Here is a 14,839-nt window from a genome sequence, read left to right as displayed (position 1 = left end):
AAAAAGTTTATATTGTAAACTCTAGGGCAACCATTAAAAAATTCGTAAAAAGAATAACTGGTATGCTAAGAGATAAAATAGAATCATAAATTGTTCAAAACTAAGGGAAGACAGAAAAAGGAGGGGATGAAGACAGGACAAATGCAACAAACAGAAAAGAGTTACAAACATGATAGATATTCATTCAGTTATATCAACTATCACTTTAAATGTGAAAGGTCATTTAATTTCCTTCTGACTTGTACTGTAAACTAGGAGATGGATAAGTATTTTAAGGTGCTGATAAGCAGAATACCAAGTCAACAGCTTTGATTTGTTCGAATTGTTTCTTGACCACAGGGAGAAAAAAAAAATAAAGGATGTCAATATCTACTGATATCTAGTCAATATCTAGTGATCCAAGCAGCATATTGTTTTCTAATAAATTCAGAAATATGGTTGACTTTTTGTATATTGGTGGTCAAATTAAGGTTGGCATGCATTTCCATTGTATGAGGTATTTATTATGAGATATTTATCAAATTGATCAAAATTTGGCATGTGCTTGGGATACAAATAAAACATATAGCAATTAGGAAATCAGTCAAATTTTCCTCTCACACCTTATGGTGTAAATTTCTTGCTCCTCAGTCCATAGTGAGAGTATGCTTTACCACCATAGGCATAGGTTTCTCTCACTGCAGACTCTTACTGAAGAGTTTATGAAAGTTCACAGTATTGGTGGGGGAGGGTGGAAACTTGGGTTCCAATAGGATTTTTACCAGTTACCAGTTCCATGCCCTTGGGCAAGTTATTTAATGTATCTGAGTCACTTTGGTTGGTATATCTGTAAAATGGGAATAATAATTACACTTTGTGGTTGTGTGAGGGTTAACTAATACATGTAAAATGTCTAACTTAAGTGAGCCAAAAAAAATAAATAAATAAGACATTGAGAAAGCACATGTCCTTATACAGGCAATCCTTACCAAGTGTACTACGATTCTCTAGAACAAAATGAGCTTTCTCCTTGTCCTTCCTGGGATTTGCACACTAGAGACCCAGAAGATATGTCAATTCATGAATCAGTGTAGTCAGCCATGAAGAACAATCAGCAGTGGATTTCTTGATACATATGTGGCATGTAAACTCATAACAATAAATTTTTATATAATTATTTCTAGGTTTTTAGGGAAAAAAATCCTATTTTTAGCAAGTGCCAATATATCATTTCCACTTACTCAATTTACTTTCCCTTCAATATGGCAGCAGCCAATAGTCAAAGTTAGTGAAAGGCTATAACAGTTAAATAAAGACCTATGCAAGGGTTTGGCTCTATTCGCCTAAAGAGGCCATCACATTTCCCCTGTCTGATACACAAGTTTAAAGCCCCACACAAGAAAAGGTTTACTGGTTTTAATTTCCTTTTTTTTTTTCTCGGAGATAGAGTTTCACTCTTTTGCTGGGGCTGGAGTGCAGTGGCACGGTCATGGCTCACTGCAGCCTCTGTCTCCTGGCCTCAAGTGATCCTCCCACCTGTCTCCTGAGAGGCTGGGACCACAGGCATGTATCACCGTGCCGGGTTAATTTTTGTAATTTTTGTAGAAACTGGGTTTCATATTGATCAGGCTGGTCTTAATCTCCTGGGTTCAAGTGATCAGCCCACCTCGGCTTCCCAAAGTGCCGGAATTACAGGCATGAGCCACCACACCTGGCCTCTGGTTTTACCTTTCTAGCCTCCTTGACACATCCTTTATCAAAGACACATCTCCACTGTTGACATTTTCCTTTAGTCACCACATCAGAAATAATAATAACCTTTTTTTCTTTTTAAATAGTTATTTTCCATTACCACTGGTTATCGTAGTACTATTACTCTATTTCTCACTTTGGATTTACTTTTCCTTTCCATCTACACTGGAGAAGCTATATTACTGCCAGGTATAGGAAAAACAACAACTTGGTTGAGAATTAGAGAATTCAAAATGTTAGTAAACATTGTTCTAAAGTTTGAGTTTCACGTACATGTGACTCTTTTTATATATTAAAAAACTGTAGAATTTACTGAAGATTAGAATATATTTTAAGGAATCCCAAGAAAAAAATATCCAGATAATTATTAAAAGTCCCATGTCAAGCAGAAACACTCCATGAAGAAATTCTGAAACTGATTTTCTATCTTGCTTTAATGGCTTCATTTATGACTTCTGTGAAGAACGTGAACACAGTAGAAATAACAGCCATTTAAGTATCAGTTTTTATTTAAAAGTGCATTTTGATTAATTTATGATCTAGGTAAGCTGTAAGATACCAGCATACTCTCTGGAATAATAACTTTACAAAGATTTAAAACAAACAAAATTTTAAAAGCCTTTTTATTTCCTTCACCGTTATTGTTTTACAATACAAATATCACCTTGTGAATACACAAAAAAATCCTACGGAAGATAATTCTGCTGCACGTAAAATACAGAATGGATATATATACTTCTTCATTCTTAAAAAACTATTTTGTTCTCCACATTGGCAAGTATAGAATAGAATACTTCCCCAAACATATGTATGTTAGGAGTAAAACTTAGAGTTACATGCAGTTTCTGCACAAATATCTTTTAAAGAAATAGATCTCTTTTTTGTTGTTCACCAACAAAATTGTCATGAGAGTATGGATAACTAATTCATATCTTTCAAGTTTTAGGTAAGTGATCATTTTCAAAACTCTCTTTAAGAAAAGATATTCATGGCTGTTTTAATTGAGTAGTTAAAATCGAACTACCAAATTGACGATAAAATAATTTAAGTGGTACATGTCATTGCTACCTGATCACAATATGTGAACAGGCTCTGACTCTAATTAACAACCTCATTATTTAAGTCATCGCAATTTTAAAACCATAAGCAGTCTTCTGATTCAATTTAGCTATAAATGCAAAATTTAGTAGTGTATACATATATTTATATTTTCATGGAATACTTTATTTTAAATAAAAACATTTAAGATTGCCTACTGACCATACAATCAAGACAAGAAAGGCACTAGAAACATAGACAAATTTCTCTCCCAAGATGCACTTTTAAATTTTAACTCTCTTCTCTCTGACATGTTAAAAATCTTTAAATTTGGTTTTCATAACATCAGTTTGAAAAATAAAGTTAGGAAATACTTAGAAAATCACTTTATAACAGAATCTTTTTTTTTTTTTTTGCACTTTTTGAAACACTGTCTTTGCTGATTTTACAAAACCCAAAGTTACCAAACCTTTCTGTGTCTATCATTTTTATTTGAATATCGGTGCAACAGGTAGAAAGATTTCAGAATCAAACCCCATTCAGGTACTTAGAAACCTTCATAGAGACATTTGCTAGAAAATGGCTTACAGCCCAATCTTTGGGGCAAGAGATATGAAAAGTATGTTTTCCCAAGAAAATAATACGCTTTATTTCCAGATGTGACTGGAAAGACCAGAACTTATGATATAAAAGCTTACATTTATGCTGTTGCATCATATACAAAGGAACATGGTGGTTGCGGGTTATGTAAATCCCAAACTTATGAACAGGAAATGTGTACAGTGCGTGATAGGTTAAATTTTTCTTTATTGTTGTCCAACGCAGGTCCTTTGGAGAGAAAAAAAGATCACAGTGCTGACCAGGTAACTCAATAGGTTAAGTCAAGGTAACCATTGAAAGATAATAGGATTAGGGAGGCGTTTATTTTATGGCATCTTCTCTCATGGAGTTCTTAGCACTTCGGACAATTTGTCTTTTCCCCACTTTGTACAGCTGTTATGTGTCATTCACCAGCCGGCTGTATTTAACTTGCCTACTGAGGTGGACTACTGGCCAGGGGAAAGGCCAATGGTAAGATCGAGGTACAATTCCTTGGACATTCTTTTCAAAGTACTGAAATGGCCTGTACCACCACACCCTGGCCAGGAGGTTCATCTGGGAAGCTTCCTTTAGCACCTAGGATAACAAAGAAACATAAACACATTTCTTACAATCTTTCACTTTAAGTTCAAATACTTGTCATGCTAAAATTCCCAAAGGACTCCATACCTGCCCTGCGTGTCCACCCACATATCCCAGCTTCTCTCTCTCATCACCATTCTACACTCCACACTCATCTAAAAACTGAGCCACATCTCAGTAGAAAAACAATGCCAGTTCTGGGAGGGCAAGGAGAACTTATGGCTCACTCACCTCTTGCCTATAAATAAACACCTCAGTTAGCTTTTTAGGTATTCCTCTTCTATGCTAAAAATGTTAACACTTAATTAAATGTTAAGTATTAAGCTTGTGATGTGCCCAGGGTAGGGAGAAGAGGATAGGAAAGCGAATCAAGCAAGGAGGGACACAAGCTTAGAAAATACTTTTCATTTTCATGGACAATGAAAATGTGTTCCTTATTCTAGAAGGAAGTAATTCCTTACATCATTATATTAATAAATTTTTTATTCTTAATTCTGAAGAGAATCAGTGTCACAAAAGACAATACAATCTTAGCTGATTACCACTTAAGAAAGAGAAACTTAAGACATCCACGGGTTCTTTGCACCCTGCCCAAGCCAGCAATACCAAGTCAGAAACAATAGAAGCTAAAATCAAAAGGGGGGAAACTCACTTGCTGATTGGCCATAGTGTGATACCACCAGAAGAGTCTCGTGGTGATGTAATATGCCACCACCACGTCCACAGTGTAGTGGTCATGCGCTAAGAGAATACAGAAGATTCCAACTACGCTGAGAAGCCAGCAAATCCAGTGATACCACCAGAGTCGCCGAGGGGAATCTGAAAGGGGGAGAGATTTGCAATAGTCCCATTATTCAAATGACATTAAGGGCACCCGATTATGCCTCTACTAATGCTTCTGAATCCAATTACCTTGAGTCTTCCCTTCTGAAAACAGATCTAGTGAATCTAAGGGCTGTCATTTATCTGTAACCAAGGTTAGAACAGAAACAGCTTTTTATGATGTGATTATACTAGTGATAGTAATTCATATTTGGTTCTTACTTGATTCATACAGTCATAAATAGAGTTTAAAAGATGAGTCTAATCAAATAAGGACAGGTTAATGCATCATGCTTCGTTTTTAAAAAGTGTCTATTGACATTTAAATTTACCTCTAGCTAATTTGGGGTTGATGCTCTACACAAAAATCAATACCTTTTGGTCCATAGAGCCTAATACAAGGACTAAGCAGTCATAATTGATTTAACTGTACTGCTTTCCAAGTTCTGCAACCATACACTAATCTGAAAGTCTTTGAGATTTTCATTTCTCAAATACAAGCAGAAAAGCATCCAGATGCCTCGGAATTCTAGTTCAAGTGCCTTCTCAAAGGTCGAATGGTGTCAGATAAATACTCGTCTGTATCCCCATTTGGGAAATTACCTGAGAAAAACATCAAAATTTCTATTAGTGCAGGCCTTTCTACCTTGGATTCTCAATTGTGGGATTCAGAGGCTCTGCAGTGTTAGGCAAAATGTTGTTTGAATATGATCTACACTCTCTATACCAGCATGAGAGGTTCAGACTTTTACTGGATTCTCAATGGGTCCAAGAACCAGTCATTCATTCAACCAATATTCATTGAGCCTCTTACATGCCAGGGACAGGCAATGCTCTAGGTACCTGGATCAATAAATAAAAAAGGCAAGGAGCCTGCCTTCATGGGAAGATCCCTTCCTAGTGGGGAAGAGAGATAAGAGACAATACTTATAATAAATAATTTACACATTATGTTAGGTGTTAAAGGCTGTGGAAAAATAATAAAGTTGAGCTGGATAAGGGGGATCAGAAGCATAGGGAGTGAAGGGCAGTTTGCAATTTTCAATGGAGCAGTTAGGGTAGGAATATTCTAGTAATATTTGTATTTGATACCTTGACAATACAAAAACAAGAAACAGCTACCATTCAGTCTCTGTGTGACTCTATTAGTATCCATATATGCCATCTAATTTTAATGTTCATAAACTTTTCCCACCCCATGAAGCAGATGTGAATATCTCATTCTAAACATGAGGAAACTAAGACTTAGGTTAAAGTTTCTTCCCAGGGTCATAGAGCTAGTAAGTGATAGTACCAAGGCCTCTGCCTCTCAATATGACACACTGCCTTATTGTCAAGATGGATAAGCCTTGACCCCATTAAAGAATTTCAGGTATCAGGCAGCAGGAGCCAGGAGTCCCTCCCCCAGGGCTGCTGACATCTGGCCTATGTGATTCCCACTGTCCACATCCAGTTACATTCCAGTCCAAAGGCTAGATTATGCCCTGACAATTCTGAATAGATCTTGCTAGAATTCACTATATCTGCTCACGTACTAAGTACGAGTATTGGAACATCTATTCTCCCTTTTCTATCTCAGTGCCCTGAAGTGCATCTCTCTTCTCTTCCTGTATTTCCTTATATTAGTTTTTCAAGAACAAAACTAGGCTTTGGCCCAGTCCACTACCTGTTTTCTGTACCCCATAATCCATCCTGTTATCTGTTGACTCTCTTTATTAATGTCTTGAAGTGTCTGCCACTTCTCTCCATCCCTGATGCCATCAGGCTAGTTTCCTTTGTTACTGCAGCAATCTCCTAACTTTTCTCCCGGTCTCCAGTTTGGTCTCCCATCCAGTCCATCCTGCAAGCTGCTGCAAGAGTGATTTTTCTCTCTTCAAAGACAAATGACACTGTCCCACTAGTTACAACCCTTCAATGGGCACCCGATCTCCATCAGCTGAGAGTTCAGACTCTCTTCTCATGGCTTAAGCACCCCCTATGATCTGGTTCCCACTTACCTGTCCATTCTTATTATTACCCCTACTCTGAATTCCAACCACCTAAACTTCCAGAGAGTACCACATGCTCCCAAGACACCTCCAGAAGGCAAAGCATCTCCCTCCTCTGTGATACCACAGCAGCCTGGTTCTACCCATTGCTCTTCATGGAAACCCCCTGTATAATGCTTATCAGACTGTTTCTAACAATGTGATATTGAGGATAATAACATTTTCCATAAGTAGAGAAATGAATAAAAATGTGTGGTTCATTTCTAGCACTGTAATATTAATAGCAATTAAAGTGAATGGACCAAAATCTCATATCTCAAAAACATAATTTGAGGGTAAATAGTGGCAGAAGAATATAAATGGCATTATGCCATTTATGTATATAAATTTTAAAAACCACAAAACAATAATACACAAGTACAAAAAAATGGATGGAAATGATATAGGAAAGGAATGAAAAGGTTTTAATCATATATTAACATTTCATTTCCTTTCTAAAAGGGTTATCTGAATTAAATATGACAAAATACTAATATATATTAAATCTGAACTATGTATGTGGTATTTATAATATTATTTTGTGATTTCTCAATAAAATATTTTAAGTACATTTCTTAAGGGAAATTTCCCATTTAGTATCTGCCTCCGCCCTGAGCCCATGGCCTTGTTGAGGACAGGGATGAGTCCGGCCCATCACTGTACCCTCAGGCATGTAGCATAGTGCCAAGTGCTGAAAAAATAGTTGCTGCATCAACACATAATCTACCATCACCCAATCGGGCTTGATACTGGATTTCTGTGTCCCTTTGAGATTTCCGTCTGGCTCCTTACAGCAGCTGTATAACTGGCTCATAACACACCCTGCAGGCTGTGCTTGGAACTGCCTCCACCCCAGTACTACAGATGACACTCCAGGACACCTTGCCCTCAGGAAGACCAGTTCTATCCTACCACATATTTCCCTGGGTGCCAGTTGCATGGCGATGAGATGAAGCTGCGACCCTCCTGAAGCCTCCAGTCTTGCTTCAGCAGATTTTCCAGAAAACGAGCTTTACCAGAGGACCAGGGTACATGAGAAATGGCAGGTGAGGAAATTACAATGCAAGTCTTTTAGACTTACACTCTTTGATAAATAAGTAGGTGAGTGTTAGCATGACCGTGTGGCCACTGTACAGATAATCCCCACACATGTTGTGAGAGCCAGTTATAGACAAGCCACCTCCAGCAATGAGCTTCATTATTCTTCGCAGTTGGGCTTCCCAGTCTCCAAAAAGCTGGCAGAAAAAAAGAAAAGAAGAAAAAGAAGATTCATTACAAGCCCACATGAAAATGTGCGAAGATTACTATTCATATCCAGAATTAAGCTTATATTAAGACACATAAAATCCCCACCAGGAAGTTTGCCCACTCAGTGTTTACCATTCCAAGAGTAGCTCTTGGGGTAGGGGGGTGGGATGGTCCTACAGATGAATCATGTGGCTTCAGGACTTTCCAAAGTTAGCCCTTTTTAAAGCACATGTCAGTAGATGTTTACCCAGTTTTTCAAAAATTACAATGACAGAGAAACACTACTTCTATCTGACTGACTGAATAATTGCTTTAGTATAACTATCATTTGGGAAAAATAAAATTTAAATCTATAGTCTAGGAAAAATTTAAAGATGTATTTTTATCATGGTTGGCCTAGAAGACAACTGTCCTACTAACTTGGCTAAAGCAGCTAAAGGTTTGGGTAGTCAAATATATGAATATTTTTGGTATGTGGACATTCAGGGATCATGTTGAAACAAGGGATGTGCCTTTAATCTTCTCAAATTATGTAGGTAACACTGAATAATTTTCCAGATTATAAATTAATTTACCTGTCTATGATACAAGTCTGGGCTGGACACCAGAGTAATAAATAGCTTGAACAACTCATTCATTGCAACCTTTATTTGCTCGGTCAAGTAAAATGTGTGACTGTCCATATTTTATGCTTGTTAGTACTCTTTTAAATTCTGGTTGTCCAATTTAATTACCATGATCCCTTTTCAATATTTAACTTATAAGAATCTAGCTTTGGGAAACATGTTTTAATTTCCTTTTAAAAAATTATCAAGACTTCTGATTAAGAATGGAAGGATGATACATCAGTAAAGTGTGAGAAATTAAAAAAAAAAAGAAGAATGGCAGACTGAGCACACCACACAGAGGATATAAATTTCCAAATCCAAAGAGATCACTGAATGCTCAACATAATGGAAGAAAGCAGATCTACATATCAAGACTCAGCATCATGGGATTTTAGAATCTGGGGACTAAGAAGAGACTCTAAAGCCTCCAGGGATTAAAAACAAGCTTTATATGAAGGATCATTAGAATAAGACTTTTCAAAAGCCACACTGAAAAACGGAAAGCTTTGAGAAAATGTCTTTAGATTTTGCGGGAAAATGATTTCCCACTTAGAATTCCGTACCCAGCCATATTACTACTAAGCATAAACTGAAGGATAAACTAAGGACAAATTAAAGACTTTTTCATATATACATGATTTTAAAATATTTACCACTTATATACTCTTTTCCAGGAATCACAGAGGGTACAGTCTCCAAAACAAGGGAGTAAACATGGAGAAAAGAAGAAACAGGACTCACTACGATGCCAAAAAAGGAGAGATGAAGGACTGTGCAGTAGCTCACAAGTTTGGGCTGGAAAGCAAACAGCCAGAATGCTCTGGAGGGATGTCATCATGGAGATGAGCCCAACAGAATACCCAATGCCTCTGGCTATATCGAGAGGAGTTTCATAACTTGGGGGTGAGTAAGTGCAAAGAAAACTACTAAAGTAAAAAACCAAGGCAATTACTAACTCTACAGGAAACAAAATGTTGTGCAGAGAAGGAAAGTAATTCTAGGAAACGACATGACTTGGCCATGAATAGCATTTACAGAACTGTAATAATGTAAGCACTGCATATTGAGCTAAATGAAGGACAAAGAACTGCACAGCAAAGACAGGATAGGAAGCTTGAACGTGTGTAGTGGAGATGGGGTCGGAGGGTAGGGATCATGAAGGAGGAGTCACAGAAGGACACTCACTAAAGCTTTGCCTTCTACAGCAGAAGTCAGTAACGGAGAATGCCTATATTCAAAAATTATAGAGTAACGATATCTCATGTCATGTGGAGACACAAAAGTAAACACATTAAAAAATCTAAAAAAAAGAGTGAACGACATAGAGTTAAATACCACAAGGTTCAGCTAAAAGAGTTGAAGGAGAATAGGAAAAGGCGCTGTTGGGGTCAGGACCAGGAGACTACTTTTTTTTCACATCGAGTTGTGTAGAACCATTTTAGTGTTTAAATTGCATGCCTGCATAAACATTATATTTTTTTTAAAGCTTCAAATTAAAAGTTTGGTCTAGTTCTGTTATAACAATGGATAAAATGTAGAAGAAAATTATGGCAAAAAAGCTTGGGTATTTCTTCATTTTACATTATTTCGTAATGCCCTTCTAAAACTCCCTCTGTGTTTTAAAAATGATAAATCATATTCTCAAGGCAGCATTACCCATACTTTGTCCTCTCATTTGAGCAAGAAAATCTTTGTGGTGAAACAATGTGTTTGGGCAGAAAGGAGAAATTATGAAGTAAACCTGGCACTGAGGAAAAAGGCAAAAATTTAATGTTGTATTTTTTACAGGTACCCTTAAAGCCCCTAAGCTTCCTTTTAAAAATATCTTCCTATGTTTATCAAACTTCTGCAAAGGGAAAACCTCTTTAAGCTTAGTGAGAAACAGAAAAAGAGAAAGAAAAATTTAAATTATGTTTAAAAAAAGCAAACAAAATACAAGACAAATTACAAAACAGTTGCAGCAGAAACAAGTTAATATCTGTATTGTTTACACAGCGCAGAGAAATCAAGTAAAATAAGACCAACTTAGGAAACAAAACTTATCAAAGGACAAGGGATGTGACCACATAGAGGCATAAACTCTGTCAAACAAATATAAATAAAAATGAACATAACAGGAGCTATTTTTCCCATGTTGAATTAGCAAAGCTTAAAAGAAAAAAGAGTGAGCTAATGGTGAGGCAAGCACAAGGACAGCGAGGCTTGTTTAAATGGAGGGGATGGGGGGAAGCAGTGGCTGTCTCCAAAGTAGTGCAGGAGAAGAGCAGGCCGCGAAACAGATACCTGTGGGTAAAATCACAGCTCTTCGAATGATTTGCTGTGTGACCTTATACAGCTGAACCATTCTAAGCATCGATTTCCTCATCTACAATTTGGGAAGAATATATTTATTATCATTGGCAAAATCTTCTGAGAAAATAATCATCAACAGTTTACCAGCAATTTAAACAGTCATAACTTCCGACCCAGTTACATTGCTTCTAGGAGTCTATCAAAGAAATAATGCCAAATATGAAGAAAAGTTCTATGTGCAAAAATATCCCACCGTAATACTAATCACAAAAGCAAAAGGCTGGGTGTGATGGCTCATTTCTGTAATCTCAGCACTTTGTGAGGGTCGCTTGAAGCCAGGAGTTTGGGACCAGCCTGGGCAACATGGCGAGACTGTCTCTACAAAAAATTTAAAAGTAAGCTGGATGTGGTGGCATGTGCCTGTAGTCCCAGCTACTTGGGAGGCTAAGGTGGGAGGATCCTTTGAGCCTAGGAGTTCAAGGCTACAGTGAGCTACAATCATACCACTGCACTCCAGGCTGGGCAACAGAGTGAGACCCTGTCTCTAAAAAAGAAAGCAACAAACTGGAAACAACCTAAATGGGAACTGTTAAATAACTATTCAAAACCTGGTCTTTCTGGGGACAGTATTGGCATTTTCAGGTCCCAAGGTAGACCAGTGAACCAGAATCTAAGGTAATTTAAATGCACATTAAGATTTGAGAAGCCCTGAACCAGGCTACAGCTGCTTACCAAATTATTTAAAAATAAGTTTACAGTGACTGTATAGTAAGTTTAGATTGTAAGCATATTCCTCTATTAAGAGAAAAAAACAGGAAACACAATGTTTGGCATAATTATAACTGTTTTACAAACACTATGCGCAGAAAAAGTCTAGAATGTAACATATTAAATGTTAACAGGGTTAGCATAGAAATTGGTAGGATTTCTTCCAGTCTCTGTCCTGGTGTGGCTTCCCTTCCTTTCCTTTGGCCAGAAAGAGAGAGATTCCTTTGGAGCTCTGTCTGCACCCAGAGTGCAATTCTGGGATGTGCACTGCCTTTGAATCCAGGCAGGAAATGTGAATGGAAAAAACAAAAGAAAAGAACAAAACAAAACAGGAAACTCTGGACTGGGTCTTTCATACCTTGCATTTTGGTTTCCTTCCTCCATCTGCCTGCTATCATTTGCTTTTGATTCCTCAAATAGCTGATCCATATATTCTGCCCAGTGTTTTTGGCTACATTCAGTGTGAAAGAAAGATGGAGTGTGCTTACTCCATTATAACTGGAATTGAAACCTTGCCTATCAGTAGCTTTTGAATGTCTGTTTTTGAAAGCAGAGATAATTTAAGGGAGACATAAAAACTTTCAGTGGATACTACAAAGCTGTGACAAGAAAGTCTCATATCTACACCACTATGTGCATTACGGTTTCCCAGGGTCACAGAAAACCAATAACCAGTAAAAACAGGCAATATTCTTCAAATTCTAATGAACTACCAAGAAATTAGGTAAATTGGCCAAATCACTTACACAATACCAAAGCACAGAAAGAAAGCGCAGAAGGAAGAGGGAAAGGCTTTTGAATGAGACACACTATCAAGTACATTTAGAACCAGTGAGCTTTTGGTTATGAAAGACACAGGTTTCCCAGTATTTTTTCAGTGCTAACATAATGTACTGATGACAGTCAGTTTGCCATCATTCAGTTTGCAGATGGCATAGAGCATTGGCTTTTTCTAACTACATTTGCAGAGCAGGGGCACTGACTGCACTTCAGCCCCACTAGGAGGAAGGGGGGAACCTAGAACTAAAACCCATCAAATAATGCTGCACAAAATAATGGCTTTCATAGCTTTGACAGCTTTGGTATAGCTTTGTTGAAGATCTGAAAGTGAGTACTAAGGAGCAGATATGCGATTTAAAATAAGCATTGACAATCGCTAATGCTGCAGCCTAGAGCAGCCCAGGAAAGTCAGCAAGGCAGACCCTATCTGCTGTAGGCCTCCAGTGTTGGAGCCGAGACTGGAATCCAAGTCCTCTACTTAAACGTGCTATTTACAAAACTGTATGCTGCCTTGTGCACAGCTTGGCCCTCACAAGCTTGGATAAACCAGGAACTTGATACATATAAAGGAACTTTTCCTTCAGCAGCCTAGGTACCTTGCAGAAGTAATATCATACTATTCCAACTACCATGAACAGCCAGACATTTTCTCAAAGTCCCTCCCTCCCTCCTATTAAGGTTCTGCTCCCAAAGAGCAGTCTTCCTCCAGAATAGAAAATTCATTATCATCCACAAAATGCTAAAAAGGCTGCTGTTAAACACTCAGACCAAAGACCAAATCCAATACAGGAGTCAAGTAACAGGATCAGGAGGAGGATTGGTAGAATCCTCATCAATCTGCATCTTCAGCAGCCTGCAGCTGAGAAACACACATTACACACTGTGGTGTCCCTCAACATCAACTTCCCAAGTGGCCCAAAACAGCAAAACTATGCCACAATTTCAACTGGCATGTAACAGCCCTCCTAACCGTGACACTTAGAACCAGTGAGCCTTTGGCTATGAAAAAAGAGGTTTCCTCAAGTATTTTTCAACGCTAGCACCATGTGCTGATGAACAGAAAATTCGTTTCATGCATGAAATGCCAAAAATGCTGCTCTTAAACACTCAAAGACCAGACCTGATAAAGGAATCAAGCAGCAGAATTATCGTAAGTTATGAAATGTCCTTTAGCCTGACTTTGTAGTCCCCACCGGGAAGGTAATGTGTTTGAAAGTGTGATGAATGCTTTAGACTTCAAAGCAGCAATGAAGAGGCTCAGAGCTGCCTCTTACAATTTCTCCTGCCTTATTTTACTGTTGGTCAGTAAAAACAGGACTTAAGGGTAGTTTTACAAAATAAAATAATATCTTTTGTTTGTACACAGATTCCAACATTTTAGCAGTGTTTTCCCATCAATTATCTCACTGTATCTTCACAAGCTTGTCAGTTGGTGAATGTAGTTGTTACTATGCCCATTTAAGAGAGTGGCTTACTGACCAGTACACGAGGTCACACAGAGTGACTCAGTCGGGTTCAGAGCCCAAATGTCTTATCTCTGAGCTAAACAATCTTGCCTTTAGGTCCCTGGAAAACACCTGCTATTGTTGCAAACACCTTTCCAAATGACAAGAACAATACCCAAGGCTGGACAATTTCTCCAGGTTTAATTTTGTTGTTCTTGTTGTTGTTCTAATGAAATTTAACCAATTTTAAATGTTATTTATTAATACGCAATTGAATAGCTAAAACAGCATTTATTCACTATTCACTAACTATCTATTTTTTGTAAGTATAGTTTTTATTTAAATTAAGCTCCCCTGTCTCTATAAAAGTTATTTCTTTTTTTTTTTTTTTTTTTTGAGACAGTCTCACTCTCTTGCCCAGGCTGGAGTGCAATGGCACAATCTCGGCTCACTGCAACCTCTGCCTCCCGGGTTCAAGCAATTCTCCTGCCTCAGCCTCCCAAGTAGCTGGGATTATAGGTGCATGCTGCCACACCCAGCTAATTTTTTGTATTTTAGTAGAGACAGGGTTTCACTGTGTTGCCCAGGCTGGTCTCGAACTCCTGAGCTCAGGCAATCCACCGCCTTGGCCTCCCAAAGTGCTGGGATTACAGGTGTGAGCCACCTTGCCCGGCCTATAAAAATTATTTCTGTGGAATTATTTCTCAAACCAATTGCACATTTTCTGCCTTCTCTCTTCTTAAACAAAGCATTCTCAATTGATTTTAACTTTCCTTGCTTTATATTGTGCTATACTGGTCTCCAAGCTCACTTTTATAGGAACAACAATGAGCATGAATCCAACTTCAAACTGCAGTTTTGGGCTACCATGCAGGTGGCTCTAGACAAACCATTTTAC

General features: G+C 37.9%; 1 protein-coding gene across 9 annotated transcripts in view; it reads right to left on the bottom strand.

The window, feature by feature from the left end:
• Positions 1-2,222: 2,222 nt before the first annotated feature.
• Positions 2,223-14,839, bottom strand: part of SGMS1 (sphingomyelin synthase 1) — a 310,484-nt gene continuing 297,867 nt past the window's right edge. For 8 of the 9 annotated variants that reach the window (XM_058436246.1, XM_032137507.2, XM_032137513.2 and 5 more), the window contains 3 exons: positions 7,882-8,035; positions 4,604-4,770; positions 2,225-3,945 (listed from right to left, as the gene is read on the bottom strand). In XM_058436246.1, coding sequence (XP_058292229.1) covers positions 3,766-3,945; positions 4,604-4,770; positions 7,882-8,035 — 501 coding nt within the window. In that variant the 3' untranslated portion in view covers positions 2,225-3,765. Of the gene's footprint in view, positions 3,946-4,603; positions 4,771-7,881; positions 8,036-14,839 lie in introns of all 9 variants that reach the window. The other variant, XM_058436244.1, reaches the window with a different exon arrangement.

The sequence above is a fragment of the Hylobates moloch genome, unplaced genomic scaffold, assembly GCF_009828535.3.
Source record: "Hylobates moloch isolate HMO894 unplaced genomic scaffold, HMol_V3 SCAFFOLD_3, whole genome shotgun sequence".
Classification (NCBI taxonomy): domain Eukaryota; kingdom Metazoa; phylum Chordata; class Mammalia; order Primates; family Hylobatidae; genus Hylobates; species Hylobates moloch.
Note: the sequence above shows the minus strand (reverse complement) of the source record. Positions and strands in the feature narration are given on the sequence as shown.